The sequence below is a fragment of the Fundulus heteroclitus genome, chromosome 12 (genome assembly GCF_011125445.2).
Source record: "Fundulus heteroclitus isolate FHET01 chromosome 12, MU-UCD_Fhet_4.1, whole genome shotgun sequence".
Classification (NCBI taxonomy): domain Eukaryota; kingdom Metazoa; phylum Chordata; class Actinopteri; order Cyprinodontiformes; family Fundulidae; genus Fundulus; species Fundulus heteroclitus.
Genome location: NC_046372.1, coordinates 35,255,622 through 35,275,155, shown reverse-complemented (window position 1 = coordinate 35,275,155; position 19,534 = coordinate 35,255,622). Strand labels below are relative to the sequence as shown.

The 19,534-nt window shown below is 45.4% G+C and overlaps 1 protein-coding gene across 3 annotated transcripts; it reads right to left on the bottom strand.

The window, feature by feature from the left end:
• Positions 1–63: 63 nt before the first annotated feature.
• On the bottom strand, positions 64–18,800 carry si:ch1073-459j12.1 (inactive carboxypeptidase-like protein X2). Of its 3 annotated transcripts, none has more exons than XM_036144524.1 (22): positions 18,302–18,800; positions 15,609–15,776; positions 15,467–15,526; positions 14,275–14,673; positions 13,887–13,961; positions 13,287–13,349; positions 11,155–11,238; positions 9,244–9,315; positions 9,041–9,150; positions 8,648–8,787; positions 8,471–8,555; positions 8,252–8,396; positions 8,082–8,170; positions 7,287–7,410; positions 5,872–6,068; positions 5,564–5,740; positions 5,210–5,373; positions 4,630–5,069; positions 2,924–3,063; positions 2,410–2,509; positions 2,131–2,297; positions 64–699 (listed from the first exon to the last, which is right to left on the bottom strand). In XM_036144524.1, the coding sequence occupies exons 1-22, from the start codon at positions 18,573–18,575 to the stop codon at positions 337–339; spliced, it is 3,636 nt and encodes a 1,211-aa protein (XP_036000417.1). In that variant the 5' UTR covers positions 18,576–18,800; the 3' UTR covers positions 64–336. The 3 variants fall into 3 exon arrangements, with proteins under 3 accessions (XP_036000417.1, XP_036000416.1, XP_036000418.1); XM_036144523.1 differs by having other exon boundaries at positions 13,287–13,352; positions 18,302–18,799; XM_036144525.1 differs by having other exon boundaries at positions 13,287–13,352; positions 18,338–18,799.
• Positions 18,801–19,534: the final 734 nt, after the last annotated feature.

Below are 19,534 nucleotides of genomic sequence, written 5' to 3'. Positions count from 1 at the left end.
ACCCACCTGTTACTGACTCATCTTCCTGTAAAACGTCACTGACATGAGCGACGACAGTGTAAATAATTCACCTGTTTTTTTGTTTTTAATGTGTGTCAACAATAAACATCTTTTCATCAAGCGTACACTCGGAAACAGCAACAAACAACGTGGACGTAGAACTGGACGCATCTTTCTATAAACATGTTTTAGTTTTCTGGCGTAACAGAGACTCTTTATCGGCATAGTTACATGTACATTCTCACTGCTTCTGTAATGAAAGAGACTGGACTTGATCACAAGGGCTACAATTACAAACCCGCGGCTGTTTACTCAAACAAGCCGTGTGGTTTTGGGCTAATAGTCGTCGATCTTGTACTCGTAGTTATAATCCAGGCCAGGCGTGATGGACTCCGCCTCCCCTACGGCCCACGAGTCGTACCACGATGTCGTCGGGGCCGCCGGCGCTGCTGCTGTTGTCGTGGTGGTGGTCGTCGTTGGCACCGTCGTCGACCTCATCCTCAGTAACCTCTGCCTCCGAAGACGGCGGATGCGGGCGATCCTGAGCAGCCTCCTGCGCTCAGGACTTAAAGCGTTGTTTGAAGCGAAGCCGTTGTTGCCACCGGTGGCAGGTCTGTGGTTGCCGTCGCCTGAAGGGTTGTACGCTCTGGAGTTGCTGTAGCTGAGTCGGATTGGCTTGTTGCCGTGGAGAGCCATGATCTGTGAGGAAGTCGGTCAAGTACAAGAGCTTTAGCCACAGGAGTGCCTGGAACAAACTTTAATGTGTTGGGAAAAACACAAAACAGCAGATCATTGTGACGCAGAAGGAAAAGAATCATGGTTTTCAAAATCTATGAAGAGTTTCTACTTTGAAGACGTCTGTTGTGGGTTTGTCACTCCCAGTTTTGCTCATGCAGAGATTTAAAAACATTGTTTCCGTTCTTCATTGCAGCCTAATTCCAAGTCCGTCAATGGATGGAGAGTCTGTGAGCATAAACGTTCAAGTCATGCCACACATTCTCAGTTGGATTAAGGTCTAGGCCATAAACGGGCCATTCTCCCACATGAGTATGATGTGATCTAAACCAGGGGATTGCTCTGCACTTCGCAGGTGTTTAACCAAATAAAAATGTTGCTAGCAGGCTCCATCAGTAGTCGATGCCGTGCAGAGATAACTCCGCCTGTCTGTGCTGGGAGGTAAACTTCTTACGGTGGGTGACGGTGGCACCCCCACAGGTTAGGGGGTTCGTCTTGCAATTGGCGGGTTGCCGGTTCGATCCCCTGCTCTGACTGTCATTGTGTCCTTGGGCAAGACACTTTACCCGCATTGCCTGCTGGCGGTGGTCAGAGGGCCCGGTGACGCCGGTGTATGGCAGCATCGCCTCTGTCAGTCTGCCCCAGGGCAGCTGTGGCTACTAACATAGCTCACCACCGTCAGGGTGTAAATGGGTGAATGACTGAACTGTAGTGTAAAGTGCTGGTGAAGATTCTCAGTCATCCAGGTCATGGTCATTCCAAAAAAAAAGGTAAAAAACAAAGCAACTGGACTTGTCCGTAGTTGAAGACGTTTCGCTTCCTCTCCCGGAAGCTTTCTCAATTCAAAAAGTCTGGAGTAATGATGAGAAACAAGCTTTATACCATTACCAAACAAAGGCCTGTAATGGCTTAGATAACATGCAAATTCAATCGAAACAGGTCCACCCCTTAGTAATGGGCGGTCGTTGAAGCCATAGTAGTGTAGTAGTGTAAAGCGCTTTGGAGATCGTCAAGACTAGTTAAAGCGCTATACAAGTACAAGCCATTTACCCATCTCAAGTAGTTTTTTGCAGCCCCAGTTTTTTCCTGGTATTGCCCGCTATTTAGCTCCGTCTCTAGCTTCCCTTATGAAGAAAAGCATCCACACAGCATGATGCTGCCACCCCCATGTTTCAAGACTTGTTCAAGACCATCAGAGAAAAGAAATCTGCAGGCAGATTTTTATAGCTAAATTATTTTCAAATCCATGTATAATTTTCTTTACTCGTCACAATCACGTTCTGCTCCGTGTTTGTCCATCATAAAATCCAAGTTTGACAAAGTGGAGAAAAGGTTCAAAGGGGTACGACCGCTTCTGTGAGCTGCCGTATATTCAGTGGGGTTAGAGAGTCTCACCTGTTTGATGCGATCCCAGTTGGACTTGGCCAGGTTAAAGCTGCAGGTGGTCGCTCCGGGCTCGTAACCCACCACGCAGAGTTTGGTCTCGGAGGAGAAGCCTTCAGCCTTGGCCGTCACCCGGTACTCCCCCGGGTTCAGCAGCCGCCAGTAGTCGCCTGTTGGGGCTGCAGTAATGTATATGGGGGGAGGGCATGTATGGTTAAAAGCATCAGAGGTAAAAATAAATAAATAAATAAAAATGGGCAGGGGTTGGGTTTAAAGGGGAAGAGGCTTTACCTGTGGTGACATCATGGTTTATCCCCTCTACTGATATTGTGGCGTTTGCGATAGCGTTTCCCTGCTGGTCTTTCACGATGCCTCTGATGCCACGATGCACCTATAACAACAGGACATTCAGTACACCAGGAAACACCCGAGTTCTCAATTTACTGCCTAATACTAAGTACGCTGCTACAGTAAGCTGTTTGCTTCTTCAGTAAGTAGACATCTGAAGAAACCTGGCCACACCCACACGGAAAGGACAAATTACAGACTTCTCTCAAGGGATGTTGACCTTTCCTGAATTTAGGGTTGTCTGATCTTTCCTCCCCCGACACCGGTAAATAGTCATTTATAATTTCACCTAATAACACCACAAGAGTCTTAAAGCCAGCCGTTCTCCCAGCCCTGTCCAACTTAGATTGTATAAAATAAGTCGTCGTCTCTGAAAGATGGCAGATTTTCAAGGTAAGACGTTTCTATTTCACGAAACCTATGACGGCCTGGATGGGGTTACGTTCTTGTGACTCACCTGCTCCATGAAGGTGAGCATTGCTTCTCTGTTTTTCTCCCACTCCTGAGCCAACTCACTCTGATGGGGGAACTTATCACAGCCCAGGAAGATGGATAGCTCGTAGCAGTTGGTGTGAAGGTAGCTGAAGTCATTCATACCTGGACAAAAAGACCATGGATTCATGTAACAGCACCCTTTGTCCACTGAGGGAAGAAAATAAAGACTTTAAATCATCAAATTCAGGTGTTTTCAGTCACTTCTATGGTCAAGTATAAAATCCAGAGCCCAGCCATGCAGACTGTTTCCACAATATCTTTCTTAAAGGGGTCGCTCGGCGAATTCCAGCACGCTATCTGCGAGAAGCCCATTTGTAAAATGTTCTTGTTACTAAATATTGCTCAGTCAATGGTTAGTGGTATTATAACTGGCTGGAGTGGTAGGAGATAGTGTTGCACCGATGCCATTTTTTGGCCCGGATACTGATACCGATACCCGATACCTGGCTGTGCAGTATTGGCCGATACCGATACCATCTGTTTGAAATTGATGTGTGTGTGTATATATGAAGAACTGCATACTACGTAGGGTAGTAGAACTTTTTATTGCCTACCTGGAATGGGTGACAATAGTTGAATAAACTTTTGGCTCTCAAAGGCCAAAATAGTGCAACATTCATGAAATTATAACATGTATAATAGTAGTGCAACAATAAGACAGTAAAATTACATTAATAATTGAATAATCTCTTTTAAACCCTAAGTTTTGGCTCTCAAATGCCAAAATAGTGCAACTTTCGTGAACTTGTATAACATGTATGATACTAGTCGCGAGAGAGAAGGCTGCGTTCAAGTGACATACAAACATCAAAATGGTATCGGTGCCCTATTTGTTGGTACTCGCTGATACCGATACCACCATTTTAGTGCTGGATCGGGACCCCGTCCGTTACTGGTATCGGTATCGGTGCAACACTAGTAGGCGATATAAAATCACAGCGCGGGGATTACAGATGCGAAAGTATTTAGTTTGTAGAAGCTGTGGCTTCAACAGCTACAGACCTCTGAAGTTCATGTGGCCTTTAGATTAGTTGAAGAATAGAGTGTGGAGAGCCTCAGGAAATGGGTTTTCATGAGCCCAGCAGCTGGATCTGAACCTTACATCAGCATGTGCAATGCAAACGTCTCCACTGGACTCAAAAGCAAGGGAGATGTGTGATCTGGAAAGAAATATCTTACTTCTCTAGCTGTCTGATGGATGAGTCCGGGTTTAGCGATTGCCGTGAGAACGGTACATGACTGACTGTATTTGGCCAAAGTATTTAAAGATGATTTAATGTTTCTCAGTTTGTGGGAACATTGAGGGGGGGTTGGTGTGGAAGGACATGGCTGACCTGTACAGAGTCCTAACATCAACCTGAAATTGTTTTGATTCACTTTTAGGATGAATAAAAACAGAGACTGTTAGCCAGGCCATCTTGTCCCAACATCAGTGCCTGACCTCATAAATGTGCTTCTGGAAGTCTGGGTAACAATTACCATAACATGCCTAAAAGAGATGGAGCTGTTGTAGAGGGTGGAGCAACCCCCAGCTAAAGCCTATATATCAGGAATAGGAAGTTAAAGTTAATGCTTCTTTGACCCTAACCTGAGAACATGCAGTGTATGCCATCTCCACCAGGGTGTGCTACAAGCTCAAGCAGATGGTGTTTTTTTTTTTTTACTTACTCCCGGTGACTGGCTTCCACTTTGCCCGGTTGACCATGCCGTGCCCCCCTGAGGGCGTGTCTCCGTGGCAGGATCCGTGGTAGTTGTGGGTCATGGTCAGGTGTGTGGAGGCGTAGGACACAGCCAGCCACCTGAAAAGGGACTCGTCTGGAGTCTCTCGGGGCTCGTCTTCAGGCTCAGCGTACTGATACCCAGCCCCCCGCCCTCCGTCGTCTTCCTCTTCCTCCCTGTGGCCATAGCCCTGGCTGTGGCCGTGGTCGTAGCCGTGGCCGTGGTCGTAGCCGTGGTCGTGGTCGTAGCCGCGGTCGTAGCCGGGGTCGTATCCGTGACCCCGCCATTCTTCCTCCGGCTGTTCATATCCCCGACTTCTCCAGTCCTCCTCTGGCTCCTCCTGGTAGCCCCTTCCCCACTCGGTCACATCAAAACCTTCATCCTCATACCTGGGGGACATTATTCTAGTTCAGCCTTTCAGCACAGTTCTGATTTATGCAACAGAAAAGGAAGGCTGAACTGCAAAGCAACCCGAGAAACAAAGTAAGCGAAGAAGGAGGGCAATAAATTCAAGGAGGAAATGTCATACTGTCTCTTCTTGCGGCTGTGGGCCCGCTGGCTCTCGGCAGGCTTGTTCAAACGCAGACCGTCATAAGGATAGGCCACGATTGTCTCTCCGCCTTGGAAGTTTGCGCCCAACACAAATGGATAGCTTTTCATCCAGGAGATTATAGCTCTGGTTTCCATGGCAATCTGGAGCAACACCAGGAAGGAAAAGATTAGACAAATCTTTATCCTCTAAAAGGCAAAATATGTAAAGTAAATTTCTCCACATGACCACCATATCCACACTGCGTCAGGCCAAGTGTGTTGTAGAGCTAAAAATAAAAAATAAACTGCACACAACAACAAGAATTTAAAGATACATGTGCGATTTCTTTACCGATGTATTAGACTCAAAGCTGTCTGGAATGGGCACATGATGGTTGGGGGTGAGTTTTGGCACCATGCCCTTATCCTCAGCATCCCACAGGATGCTGTTCAGGTCAGGGAAGTTCTGGAAGATGTCGAAGCCGTCCTCTGTAAAGTGTCCCGTGGTCCAGCTGCTCAGCTCTGAGCCCTGAAAAAGGTAGGGGGGGGGATTAACTGACGAGCGCACTGACCAAAAATGTCCCGCTTTATTTCATCAGCATTTCCTGTTTGTCGTTTTTTTGTTTTGGGAGATCAACCCGGGACGTTTGATCCACTCACCGCCTCAAACGCTCTCTCGTGCCCGTCAGGGTTGAGTGAAGGCACCAGGTGGATGCGCATTCCCTCCACCAGGCGCTGGGCTCTGGGGTTCCTGTCTTTGTATTCTTTGCACAGGTACTGCATGAGCAGCAGGATCAGCTCTCTGCCCACCGCCTCATTGCCATGCAGGCCGGCCGTGAAGCGAAACTCCGGTTCACCTGAGGAGACGAGGGCCGAGACCCGTTATTGTCTGGCAACCACAATCTGCAGACGACCACCTGTTTTTTTTTAAGTGATTAGTTTTTAGATATAAAGAACGCTGCAGATTTACCCAATTGGATTTAACACAGCTGGAGTGTTTCAAACAGATGTTTCTGGTAGAGTTATACTTTAGGTATAATGACATGTTTAAGTGTTCACACTTTCTAACCTTTTTTACATTTCAACCACAAGTCTGTGTTTTAGTAGCATTTTATATGATAGACAAACACAAAGTAGTACACAAAATTAAAATCTAAAAAGACTGGTGCTCACTACGCGTTCAGGCGCTTTACTCTTGAAGGTCCTCAACAAGATATGGTGGAACTGATGGGTTTAGCATTGGTGTAAATCAGGTCTGCGCAATATTAGGAATAATTGGTGGGGATTAAATAGTTTCCTCACACTATTTACTTTCTTCATAATGTTCTGCATACACCTTTAAAGTTCAGCATCTCTGCCTCCTAAATCTTGATCAGATGCAGGTATCGAGGGTTTTGATAACAAGTCTATCCATATTCATTGTCTATACATGTTTATCTGTATAGGGATGCTGGTACCTACCTTAGTCAGTCATCGGGTGAGGAAATGAACGGGCCACCAGTCCACCACAGGGCAACACAGAGACACAGGACATATCCATGCATGCGCGGGGGGAATAGGCAGAAAGTCCCACAGCGGGTATCTGAACCCAGGATCTTCCTGCTGCTAGGCAACAGTGCTAACAACGGTTGTGCAGCCCGAGGCTAATACGCTAACAGCAAATATGTTGCTGCAGACGATGAGTGCCGGGTGTTTGATATATAATAGGCTGCCTAATCCTTTGCAGTTGTGATATTGCACATATTTACATTGTACAAAAAAAAGTTTAGAGGCTACATGAAGAACTTGAGACTATTGTAAAGGATTGCCTTCAAGTGTGTGTGAGAAACTGCTTCTCACAGACACTCTCCATCTAATCTGTATTGGCTCTGGGTGGCTGAATATATACGCCCACCAGAATATTCAGATTTATGTTTGTAGAAAAAAAGTGAAATCTATTGAATCTTCCGGTTTCCCAGTACCATTTACATACAAAATACTGATATCCCACAGTGACGTTTTACAGCTGTAATGTGGCAAATTGTGAAGGGATTGAAGGAACCGGAAACAAGTGTTTGTCGTGCTCACATTCTCACCTATTTCATGCTCCATGGGGTCGCTGGAGATGACCATGGCCATGATTTCCCGTCCTTTAGAGCTGCGGCCCAGGCTGTAAACATTGGTGACGTTGGGGCACTCCTCATGCACAGACTTCATGAGCTGGATGAGACAAAGGGGAACATGCATGAAGTGTTGCAAGGCGCTCAGTTAGACAACGAGCAGCCGGCCGTCAAAGTTACACATCGTGTTTGTCATTTGAGACGTTCGAGAGCAACGCTGCCTTATTGGACCCATATTATGATTAGTTTCAGCTAGTTTTCAGCACGATATTAGGAAACCGCACATGTGGTATTGAGGAATACTGCAAATCGAAACATCAGTGGTGAAAAGTCAGGTTTTTCCCTCACTTCTTATATTCTCATCCATCACTACGATGCTTCAACCACTCATATAATATCCACTGCCGTGAGACTCCATTCAGCAGGCTTTTTTAAATTTTATTTATTTAACATGGGACAGTGTATGGAGTGAAAAGGGTGTTCTTTGCTTGCAAAACATAATGGAACAAAATTCACTCCATAAAGGTGCATATAAATTGACACGAGTTCTCATGTAAATAGTTAAATATGTAGTCCCAGGGCTGAATTATATTATTGACATGCAAGGTGCAACTTTGTGACACTATAAAATATAATATGCAACAAATATTTCATTATAATCTGTCCTTTTTGCACACTCTGGTATTGCCTTAATATATTTGTGATATATTGTGCAGCCCAGCATAAATTAAAGTGTAATCTTTCTAGGGATGCACTTTCAGGGATACTCACTTCCACCATCTCTGAGTAACTGTGGTATTTGAACTCCAGGTAATCCACGGGGGTCACCTCATTCTGTCTGTGCAGGGCATAGCCTGGATCTGAGAGTAAAAAAAAAAGCCTGATCAGAACACAGCGCCCTTCATGTGCGCTGCACCGTGTTTGGGGGGCGTGAGGCTCACCGGGCAGAGGGCAGCCGAGGACCTCCAGCCTCATGCACAGGGAGCCGTTCCAGCTCTGGGGGATGATTCGGATGTAGCGAGCCAGCACCGGCTCGGCCAGCCGGTTCATCACAGGCGTGTCTTTGTCGCTGTTTCCAAAGAACAGCTGGACGAGACAGAGGAGAGGTGTGGGGTCAGAGAAGGAGAGGTGGAGGAGCAGGAGGTGTCAGGGGAACTCACCCAGTCAGCGTATCCATCATGAATGGTGGTCCACTCTCTGCTGTCGTTGCTGAAAGCCAGGAAATAGGATGTCACGTAGTCGCTCCTGAAACGAGACAGCAGGGGGGGGGGGATTGTCATGTGGAGTTTATTATGGAGCTGAAAGGCTTCACGCCGGCGTCTTCGTTTGTTACGTACTCGTTCAGAGAGTCTCGCCCTTGAGTTATAACTCCGGTGAACTCGGTCTCCCTGCGAGCATCGATCTCAAACCAGTGGATCTTGTCCTCTGAGTTGGCGCACCACGCTCCGCCTCTCATGCTGTCCTCGTCGTCTGAGCCCTGGGAACCACAGAGACCAGAGTGTGTGCCGCTGAATCCTCTGGCTCACTGACAGTTTGAGCCCTAAACTAAAAACAGCCCGCGTGATTTAATTTGAATGGATATTTTTCCTGCTTTGACTCAGCCAACCGTGTGTTTCTGATTTAATAACTCGGTTGTTTGTCTGAATCTCCGGGCTCCACATTCACTGTATTTTCCCAAAGCTACGGTACTGGATACCCGTGCGGCTCACCGTGCGGCCCTGACTGCGTACCTGCATGTTGAGGCGCGCCCTCGGAGGAGAGAACCGGTACTGAGACATGGAAGAGGCTGTGAGCTGGTCTGACTCGATCTTATGGGACTCCATCCCCAGAGGAGGACATTCTGTCACATGCAGAGGCACAAAGAAGGCCATGAAACCATACGAAAGCTGATTATTTTCACATCTTCACCAAATTTGAAGGGATGCTGGCTTACTCTTTGGCTCCTTATAGACGCGGGGTCTGTTCCTGGCCCGCTCCTCCGCCTCCTTCAGTTTCTGTGCTCGTTCTATCAGGGGTCAGAGGAACAGTCTCAGTGAAAAATTAAATAGCAGTTTTTCCTGAATAGATTATTGTATTTCTCTAACCAGAAACAACCTAAGAACTTTTCCCATTTTACTTGCAAAGAATCCTCCGGAGGATGTGAAGTGCTGGAAGAATGAAATTTAAAAACCAAAGCAGATGCCATGACTTGGCCTTGAGTATCAGTTTGCTGTAATAAAACTCAGGCCCTCCTGACCTCAAGCAGAACCGGACCAAAGCAACACAGACCAAGGAAAGCAAGTGTTCGTCATGATTTAAACATTATTTCATCAGCGTCCATCACTGTTGTCAGACCGTAAAGATTTAAAGTCAGATACTGACATTTACAAGCAGCATAATTACGACTAACCACTGAACCTCTCAACCATTAGCCACTTTATTAGGCCCACCTCGTCATTACCAGGTTGGGCTTTGACCTTTAATGATTCCTTAATTGCTCATGGTATAGATTAAACAAGGATTTAGAAACATTCCTCAGAGACTTTGGTCCGTGTTGAATTGATAGCGCCGTAAAGCTGCTGCTGATTTGTTTGCTGCAGATCTACGATGAGGATCTGTAGATCTTCCACCACATCCTTAGGGTTCTCTGTTGGGTTGAGCTCTGGAGACAGTGGGGGGCCACTGGAGCACAGTGAACCCTTTGTCATTTTCAGGAAACCACTTTGAGATGATTTAAGCTTTGTGATAAGGTGCGTTGTCCTGGAAGAAGTAGAAATCAGCAGGCGCTGAGGCCCTAAAGGGGAAGGACACGGTCAGCGACAACACCCAGGCAGGGTCTGGTGTTTAAATCATGCTTGGTTGGTACTTGTGCCGAGTAAGTGTCCTTCAGATCATTGCACCGCCCCCGGCGGCCTGACGTGTTGATCCAGTCCAGGAGGGATCCATGATTTCATGTTGTTTTTGCCAAATTCTGACCCTCTCATGTAAATGCTGCAGCTGAAATGGGGACTTACCCGACCAGGCAATCTGTTGTTTTCCAGTTTTGGTGAATCTGTTTGAGCTGTAGGGTCAGTTTCCTGCTCTTAGCTGACAGCCCGGTGGGGTCTTCTGCTGCCAAAACGCCCTGTTGGCTACGTTTTGTAGAAGAATTAAAAGAAGACTCCTAAGACAGGTACGTTGTTTTTGATGCGCTGAACTGCCGGCCTTGAGGATGCTCTGTGATCTCAGCTATGTGGGTCAGTGTTTCAGGTTCTGGAAAGTCTGCTTTGAGTTAAACTAAAAACTCCTTTTCACCAAATATCCAGCATGGAGCAGACGGCGGCTGCTGAAGGTGACCTTTTGACCCCGTTCCCGCCTAAGTGATTTATCGCCTGCCTTGAGCCGTTCTCCTCGGCCACCAGCGAGCCTGAACGCACACAGCAGACACGTGGCAGCACTGACTGATTGCACCGAGCCTGCTTTGAGAGTTTGCAAGTCCCCGGTCCGAAAACTCTCCCATGGTCTCTCTTTACTTCATAACATCAATTCGACCCAGGCGGCTCCTTTTTTCCATCGATCTGTTTTCTTTTCTCCTGAGCTCACAGGAGATTTTTGAACTTTTAGCACCTAATCTCTGTTCTGTTACGGCTGGCTAAACTTTGGTCCCTTTGATGCAAGCTAAAGCTAGCCTCTTTACAACATCTGCAGTCGCCAATGAGAGACTTGAGACAGAAAACAGTGAACACCTTAGTGTTGTTTTGCTGGTGCTGTTAGTTAGGTCAGAGGCTGCGCTCTGTCTATTGGCAGCTGGATGGTTTTTGACTTGATTGCAAAGAAGGAGACATTCCAAAAGGTTTTGAGTAAGTCCACATCTGGGTCTTCTTACCTCTCTCCTCCCTCTCCCTCTCTTTGTTGGCTCGTTCTCTTTCTCTCTCTACCCACTTATCGTCCGTGTCGTAGTCTTTCCTCCCTGCAGCGGAGAAAGAAGGACAACTGGTAACTTTATAGAACACATAAGCTAGAAACATGCAGGGTTATCAGTGATCTGCTTTTATTTTCTAAAGTTATTGAACGTTTTTCCTCTCTTGGAGTCGCTCCTAGGCAGAGGTTCATGTGAGTTTCAGACATATAGTGGCTTGCAAAAGTATCCAGACCTTTGAACTTCTTCTTAAATGTCACACTGCGACCACACAGAGCGGTTGTAATGTTTATTATTTATTCGGATGTGATAGACCAAAAGAAAGTGGTGAATAATTGTGAAATCTAATGAAAAAGTATGCCATGCATTTGTATTCAGCACCATTCACTCTGATACTCCAACATAAAATCCGGTTCAACCTATCGCTTTTGAAATAATCTGATTAGTAATCAGAGTTTACTTTAAGGAATGCCTCGTCCGACCACAGCTGTTAGCCTTTTGTAGTATGGCTCTACTATTTACCATCCAGAGACTGAATATTTTTGTCCCATCTTAACTGCACGGCAGCTCAAATTCGGGCAGCTTTGATGGAGAGCTTCTGCCAACAGCAACTTTCAGGTCACGGCACAGATTGTTAATTGGATTTAGCTCTGGACTTTGACTGGACCGTTCTAGCGTACGGATACGCTTTGATCTGAAGTCTGAAGCATTCCTCGTATCTCTGACTGTTTGTTGAGGGGGGGTGGGGGGGGTTCTGATCTACTGGAAGCTGAAATTCCACTTGAACCCCAAGTTTTTGTTGTGGCCTCTAACAGCTTTTCTTCCAGCTGCATCAGAATCAGCTTTATTAGCCAAGTCTTTGGACACAAATGAGGAATTTGACTTCGGTTCCACAATGCTCTGAATGAAGACATTTTATATACATCTATATAAAGTGACATAAAAATGTTTTATATATTTTAGTGAGTATATGTTTTCACAAAAGACAAGGACATGGTTGAATTAGTGCAAATATGCATTTCCCTGTATTTAGCTCCCTCTTCCCATCAGCTCCTACCAGCCTCCCTGTCTCTGTTCCTGAAAAAAAAAAAGCATCCCCACAGCACGGTACAGTTGTACTGAAACTGTAATTTCGATTACAATGCAAATTGTAGTTGACAATAAAGATTGATTGATTGATTGATTGATTGATTGATTGATTGGTTGATTGATTGATTGATTGATTGATTGATGGATTGATTGATTGATGGATGGATGCAGCCCCCAGCGTGTTTGGCCGGTGTGTTCGGGGTGACCAGCGGTCTTAGTCTTCTTCCACATGCAGCCTTCAGCTTGTGGACCAAAGAGTTTGATTTATGTTTCATCTCACCAGAGCACCTTCTTCCACAGGTTCCCCTCCATGGCTATCAGTTTTCCTTTCAACAGATTTTTCCCAGCTGAGCTCTAGATGTCTGCAGCTTGCCCAGATTTACGGCGAGCCCCTTGGCTCCTTCTCTGGTGAACGCTCTCCTTGCTCAGCCTCTCAGAACAGGTGGACTTCCATGTCTTGGTAGGTTTGCAGTTGTCCCATGCTCTTGCAAATTTAGGTCGATGGTTTGAGCAATACTTTACAAGATGCTCAAAGCATGGGATTTATATTCTAACTCAGCATTAAACTACTGTCGCAGACGTATCTGCTGTGTTCCTTGTTCTCCACGATGCCATCCATGGTGGTCTCCAGCAAACCTCTGAGGCCTTGCAGGGTGGATTTTTTTCAGGCGTATCAGAGTAAAGACGCAGTTGAATGAAATATAAATGCAAGCCACATTTTCTACTAAAATGTGTTGCTTTGTATGTCTATCAAATTGAATAAAATGAGGTTTGTGGTTATAATGTGACTAAAATACGAGAAGGGATAGAAATAGTTTTGCAAGGCACTGTGTAAATACATGGCTTTCAAGTTTAAAAGCTGGAAACAAACAAAGCAAAAAGGTTTGTAAGTACATTGTATTAATCTGTAAAGCTTTTGAGCTGAGTGTTTTATTCCCTCTAGTTTTTTTTCTGCATAATAAAGAACATGTGGGGTTTGGGAGATATTTGACCTGTGACTGTTCACTTACTCATCCCGTATTCATCATAATCGTCATACCAATTCCTCTCGAAGGGAGCAGCGGTTGTGGGCTCTTCTGTGTTGAAAAACAACAAAAAAAAAAGACAAAACATCCAAACCGATTTAGAAACCCAATTTCACCATAATAAAAAAAAAAATGCCGCTTTACAATTGAGATTTTATGAGATGACATGTTTTTTCCACAGTTTTACGCATTAGCCCTGCCCTGATTCGCTGGACCACAACATCAGATCTGCTTCTGCTACGCCCGCCTATAATCAGGATGTTAAAGCTTTAATTTACATTTACAGGAATCATAAATTAGTCGGAATCTGATGACAGGGCTCCTTTGAGTGCCACAACAAAACCATAGACGGTCTTGTTGACTTAGTGGATCCAAGCAAACCCACCCACTCCTGTCTGCAAAAGTAGGGCAGGTTGTTGCAGGGACTCACTGTAAAGTCATTCCCATCTGCTCATGAAAAGCCACAACTGGAACACATATTCCATATGTCCCGTGCTTCTGGGGACGTCTCACTTGTGAAGCGCTTGGTAGAAGACCTGCCATATTTTTTTTAACTTTCTGAGATGCTTGTGTGACAGCAGGCACCTGGGAGAGCTTCCACTATGATCTCAGGGCTGACCTCTTCGCCGTCAGGGAATGGTAGATTATCCGGAAGGTCGACTGCAGGAGGGGGAAAAACAGAATAGAGTAAGAGTTAAAAGGGAAAAGCTGAGAGGTATTTAACTTGGTGGAAAATGTAATACCCGGCGAATGAGTGGGCATGCAGGAAGAACTAAAGTTTCAGGCCAAACGCTGGAAACACAGAGTAAGGACAACATGTAGTGTCAGCGGCACAAACGCTTCCAGCGTCTGTGGAAAGAAATACTGCGCCTGATGATCGGTTTGACCTCAGCTGGAGGCAAGGAGCAGCAACGTTTTTGCTGTTGCGTCTCCAAAAACCAAAGCCAAGAGCAATGGGAGTCTGTAAACGTACCTGTTACATCCCAGTAATCGCCGTCGCTGTCTGTCCCAGTCTTCCCGTCCACATCAGGAGCCCCGGGGGTTGGGTACACCTCCTGGAAGGAGGTGTCATAGTTATCGGTCACAGACGCGTACGGTTCCTGCTCATCGACGTCCCAGAAAGCATCGTAGATGTCGGGAGGTGAAGTCGAAGGCTCTTCCTCTAGAGATTTCCAGTAGTCATCGTAGATGTTGGGTGGTGAAGTCGAAGGCTCTTCCTCGAGAGATTTCCAGTAGTCATCGTAGACGTCGGTGACGGGGTCAGACGGGTCTCCTTCGTCTGGTCTCCAGTACGGAAACGGGGTCTCAGTGCTTGGAGATGGAGTGGTGTCAACCCCCCAGTAGTCGTCGTCTGATTTCCAGTAGTCGTTGTCTAGCAGAGAGAGGAGGAAGCTCAGATGTGCAGTGAATCTAAGATGCATTATTTACAGCAAAACAGCATAGACACGATAAATTTAACAAGATCCCAAACGTCTGGAGTCACATGCTTTGGCCACTTACCCGTATCAAGGTATAAAAAGGTTTTAGAAAGTTATCCTTGTCTGTATGCAGCTAAGAGAAATATGGCGAGCCCCCACCCCCACCCGTTGCTTTACACCGCTACTCAACTACCTGAAGGAAGGCTCAGACGTTTTCCCTCACTTACAAGAAAGACATATTTACCTGTTTGGAAATATTTTGCCTGATGAAAAGCAGTTAATAGTGTGTGGAAACTAAAGAGGCATCATTCCTCATTCTTATTATGGTAACATTGCATTAAAACTGCAACTGGATAAAGAGGAGAACAGTAAAATATTCTGTATAATAAGCAGCTGAAAACCACAACTAAAACTTGGTAGAAGATCAAAATGTTCCATTATTTTAGTTACTCTAGAATTAAATGTTGTGTTTCTAAATCAGTCTATGAGAATTTTCTACCTGCCCATGCTGTTTTAGGAATGAATACAAGTGAGGTGAAAAGGAGATGCTCTTAATATATTAAATATGTCGGGACTCTTTAGTTGTAGTATCATGACCGCACACCGAAAACTCTAAAGAATCCCAACTTTAATTTGAGTGCATTTATTCAGTGGATGAAACAATCTCCCATGTGGAAGTATGAGTCAAACTTCTCAAGTCAGGAAATGGGTGCAGGCAGTAATTAGAAAGTTCAACATGGTGCTGACCAGAATCGGGGTAGTAGTCGGGCTCAGCTGGGGGCTCAGTGGGGGGTTCTGTTGGGACTGCTGGAAGAATGACAGAAACCAGGTCAGCTCCTCTACGTCAAAATGACTCAGTGCAAACATGACTGCGGTGTCTTGTTCTCACTTGTTGTGGTGGGTGGGAGAGTTGTTGTCTGCCTGTCTTTCTTCTTTCCTTTCCTATCTGTTTTAGGCTTTTTGGTGGCGTTTGGATCCTTTGGTTCTTTGTTCTTCTTTTTGTCCTTCTTCTTCTTTTTGCCTTCCTCCGCTGCTCTTTTTACGATTCTCACAATGCCTGAAGGAGAAGAGAAGCAGTCAGAACAAATATTCACCAAAACATCCTTCTTTTTTTTTTCTAAATACTTCTCTACAAAGAGGAGTCTGATTAATTCCAGACTCACATTCAAAATAAACACATCTTAAAAGCTTATAAACTATTTTGTTGCACATCTGATATGGGCTGAAACTATTAGGACTATTCAAGATTAGCTGATTATTTAAAATAAAATCTAGTTAGGTAATCAAATTGAATTATTAAGTATACAGACTCAAAAACAGACACAAAAAAATCTATCTATCCTATAGATAGATATCCTATCTATCCATCCATCCATCCATCTATCTATCTATCTGTGTGTATACTAATAGTTGAATGACCATGTTGTGAGCTTTGATTTTTTTATTTTTGTTTACATGATTTTGCCATTTACAATGCATTTATCTTTGGCAATAAATGTTTTCTAAGTTCTGAACACTTGTTTATTGAGGTATGTTAGCTACTAAAGAGTGTCTCTTTTTAGACTGATCGCTTAGTCTGAAAAATAAACGATAGATTAATGGATTACCTAAAATAATCGATAGCTGCAGCCCTACATGTGATAACATCCAAGCAGCATGGATGTTTTTGTAATAGTTTCTGCTATTGCATCTTTTGGGAGCAACTAATGTCTTATCTAAGTTCTGCTCTGTGAAAACAGGGAGAGGAGCAAGAAACCAGACAGCTGGATTTGTTGCAGTGGTTTCTTCAGATCCATCAGTATTTCCCTTTGAGGTTGTCTGAAGCTCTGCTGATCTTCCATGGAAAACACGGCTCTCTTTTTCCATTAGCTGTCTACATTTAGCTCCGTTTTAACAGCGCTAAATCTGTCAATACACTCAGTAAATGCACCGTTCTCACATCAGCATCTTCAGCAGAGCTCAGTAAAGAGCTGATTTGGCCTCATGTTTGTCATTGTCTGCTAGGAAGCTCCAGATAACAGGCTTGTGGATTAAAGAGCATGAAAATAATGCCAGGATCTGCGCTAATCTTCCAGGGCTGCACGAGGAAGTGGAATAGACCAGCATCCTCACAACCAAGAAAACCCCACGGGCGGGCTACCAGCACTGAGCTCATCTGGTGGGAGCTAAATAAATGAGCAAATGGTGGACAGGTGAGCGTCTGGAGTTTCTCTGTTGAGTTGGTTTGCATCTGCATTTTCTCCTTCTTACTCAGACTACTGTGCCTCGCAAAAGTATTCATTTTTCTGGGATTATATCAACACAAAATAGCCTCTAGCTGTAAAGTGGAAGGAAAACGGGGATGGTTTTCAGTGTGGCCTGCATCAGCCCTCTTTATTCGTACACCTCTAAATAAAATCAAGCAGAGCCATCTGTCTTCAGATATAATTTAATTAAGTAATAAACTTCACCTTAGTGTAATTTAATCTCAATATATACAGCAATATGTTCCGTGAAAGCCTCAGAGGTTTTTCTGGAGAACATAATTGAACAAAGAGCGTCACAAAGACCAAAGAACACTGCGGACAGGTCAGGGAGAAAGTTGTGGAGAAGTTTAAAGAGTTAGAAAATAAAACAATATCCCAAGTTTTGAACATTTCACTGAGTACCGACTCAGCTTCTCATCAGAAAGTGGAAAAAATATGGAACAATTGCAAAACCTACCAAGACATGGCCGTCCCCTTAAACTGAGAAGATCAGAAAAGCAGCTAAGAGGCCAATGGTATCTCTGGAGGAGCTGCAGAGATTCATAACATAGATGGGAGAGACCGTTGTGAAGACAACAAGTGGCAAGAAGGAAAACAACGTTGAAACAAAACCATGAAATGTCATGCTCGCTGTTGGCCACAAGCCAAATGAAACACGTGGAACAAGGTTCTGTGGTCAAATGAGACCAAAATGGACCTCTGCTTACATGCAGAATGTAAGAAAAATAAACCTGCAGACCACCCTGAAGCAAACCCCACGTGAAGCATGGTGGTGCCATCATCATGCTGTGGAGATGCTTTTCTTCACCAGGGCCAGGGTCTGAACTGAAGAGAAGCTAAATACAGGGCAACCCTGAAAGCCTGTAAGAGGCAGCAAGAGACTTGAGAGCAGATATGGAGGGTCATCTTCCTGCAGGACAACAACCACAAACATGCAGTCAAAGAACGTAATCCAGATCTGTGGCTGACTTTGAAACATCCAGATCACAGATGCTCTCCATTCAATCTTGAAGCTTAAGCTGTTTTGCAAACGTGAATGGGCCACAGTTCAGTCTGCAAATGTGCACAGCAGGCAGAGACATGCCTCAAACAACTCTCAGCTGTGACTGCATCAAAAGGTGAATCTACAGAGTAATAATTCAGTAGGGCTTAATACAAATCCATGGCCTTTTCCTATATGTTGATACGTAAATGAAATAGAAATCACATACCTGTATTAACCACAATTATTCCCTACTTTGTGTTGATCTATTTATCTTAATGAAATTTTGTGATTTTTTACATGACAAAATGAGAATCGGCTCAAGCGTGGGAGACTCTGTGAACAGCACCTCACCAGTTTTATTGTTTTGTCTGTCTTCCCCTGGCTTACCCGCCTGTGAGGTCCCTTCCGCCTCCCTCTCAGCCTTGATGGTGCTTCTCGATGATTGCGGGTCCACTGCAAGCTCTTGCTCGCTCTCTGGGTCATCCCAGGACAAGTGTAGCTGCTGATCCTCTGACTGCTTCTCCCGCACGCGAGACAACATTCCCCCGGCGCCCTCTCCTCTGGGAACCAGCAGGAAGCAAAGGGCCAGCAGAGCCACGGACACGGTCGCGGCGGGCCTTTCCATGTCTGCCGCAAAATCCCTTTGGTTTTGGAGTTTGTACGTCTCTTTTGTCCGCTCGCTCCTCTTTAACCTGCAGAAGCTTCCTCTCTCAGCCTCTTCTCAATGCGTTCCAAACTTCTACTCCAGCAGGGAGGTCTCCTCCTTCAGCTCCACACGTACCCACATCCACAGCGTGTCATGTCATCTGGGCTGAGCCTGGGCCAGACAGCGGCGGAGGGGGGGGGAGAGAGGGGAGGGAGAGGCAGAGAAGGGGGAAGTCTGCAGAGACAGAAGGAGAGAAACACCTAAAGCAAAACACTCAAATGAATGGACAGGAATCCTAATTAGTCAGCTGAAAAAACAACAACAAGGCCAGAGGATCCCCGTCACCTGCAGGACGAGTCACAACAGGTGTAGCGCTAAGACCTCAGATTGTGGGGCAGGGCAGCCGGGTTTGATGCTCCTGGTTCGGAGGGGAGGCCGTCTGTTTTATGTCTGCAGCTCCTGTTGAATTCCTCAGCAGAGAGCTGCAGTCCTGCAGAATCACCACAAAGCTGAACAGCGGGAGCGGGGAGCAACTCCTTGGACTCCAGGTTACACAAGCAGAGGCGGAGGGGGGAGGAGGAGAAAAAGGAATCTTTCGTGTGACAAAAGCAAACACTTGGAAGAAAGAGAGACCTACGCAGATAAAACCAGGGAATTTTCTTCTTCTTTTTAGGTCAGGGGTTTCTTCTCCTAAGTAGTCTCTAGTGGGTTTTGTTTTGCGATTCTCCTTTTCAAGAAAAAAAAAGGAGACTCAGCAAAGGGGGCAATGAAGGAGAACGCACACAGAAGATGGGAGAACAGTCTGAGCAGATGACAGAATCATAGTTTTATAAGATGTGGCGTCTTCTTCGCCATCCCCCACGTCTGTCTCCTGCTCTGTCTGCTGTTTGGAAAGTCTGTCAGGAGGCGTAAATGCTGCCTGGTTCAAAAGGTTCGCC

What these genes read in the sequence shown, in the direction of transcription:
- si:ch1073-459j12.1 (XM_036144523.1), bottom strand. Translation starts at nt 18,575, where the DNA reads ATGGAAAGGCCCGCCGCGACCGTGTCCGTGGCTCTGCTGGCCCTTTGC. An exon ending in CCCCATGGAGCATGAAATAG is followed by an intron (nt 6,069 to 7,286) that starts GTGAGAATGTGA and finishes TCGTCTCCTCAG; the next exon opens with GTGAACCGGAGTTTCGCTTC. An exon ending in ACGAGAGAGCGTTTGAGGCG is followed by an intron (nt 5,741 to 5,871) that starts GTGAGTGGATCA and finishes TACCTTTTTCAG; the next exon opens with GGCTCAGAGCTGAGCAGCTG.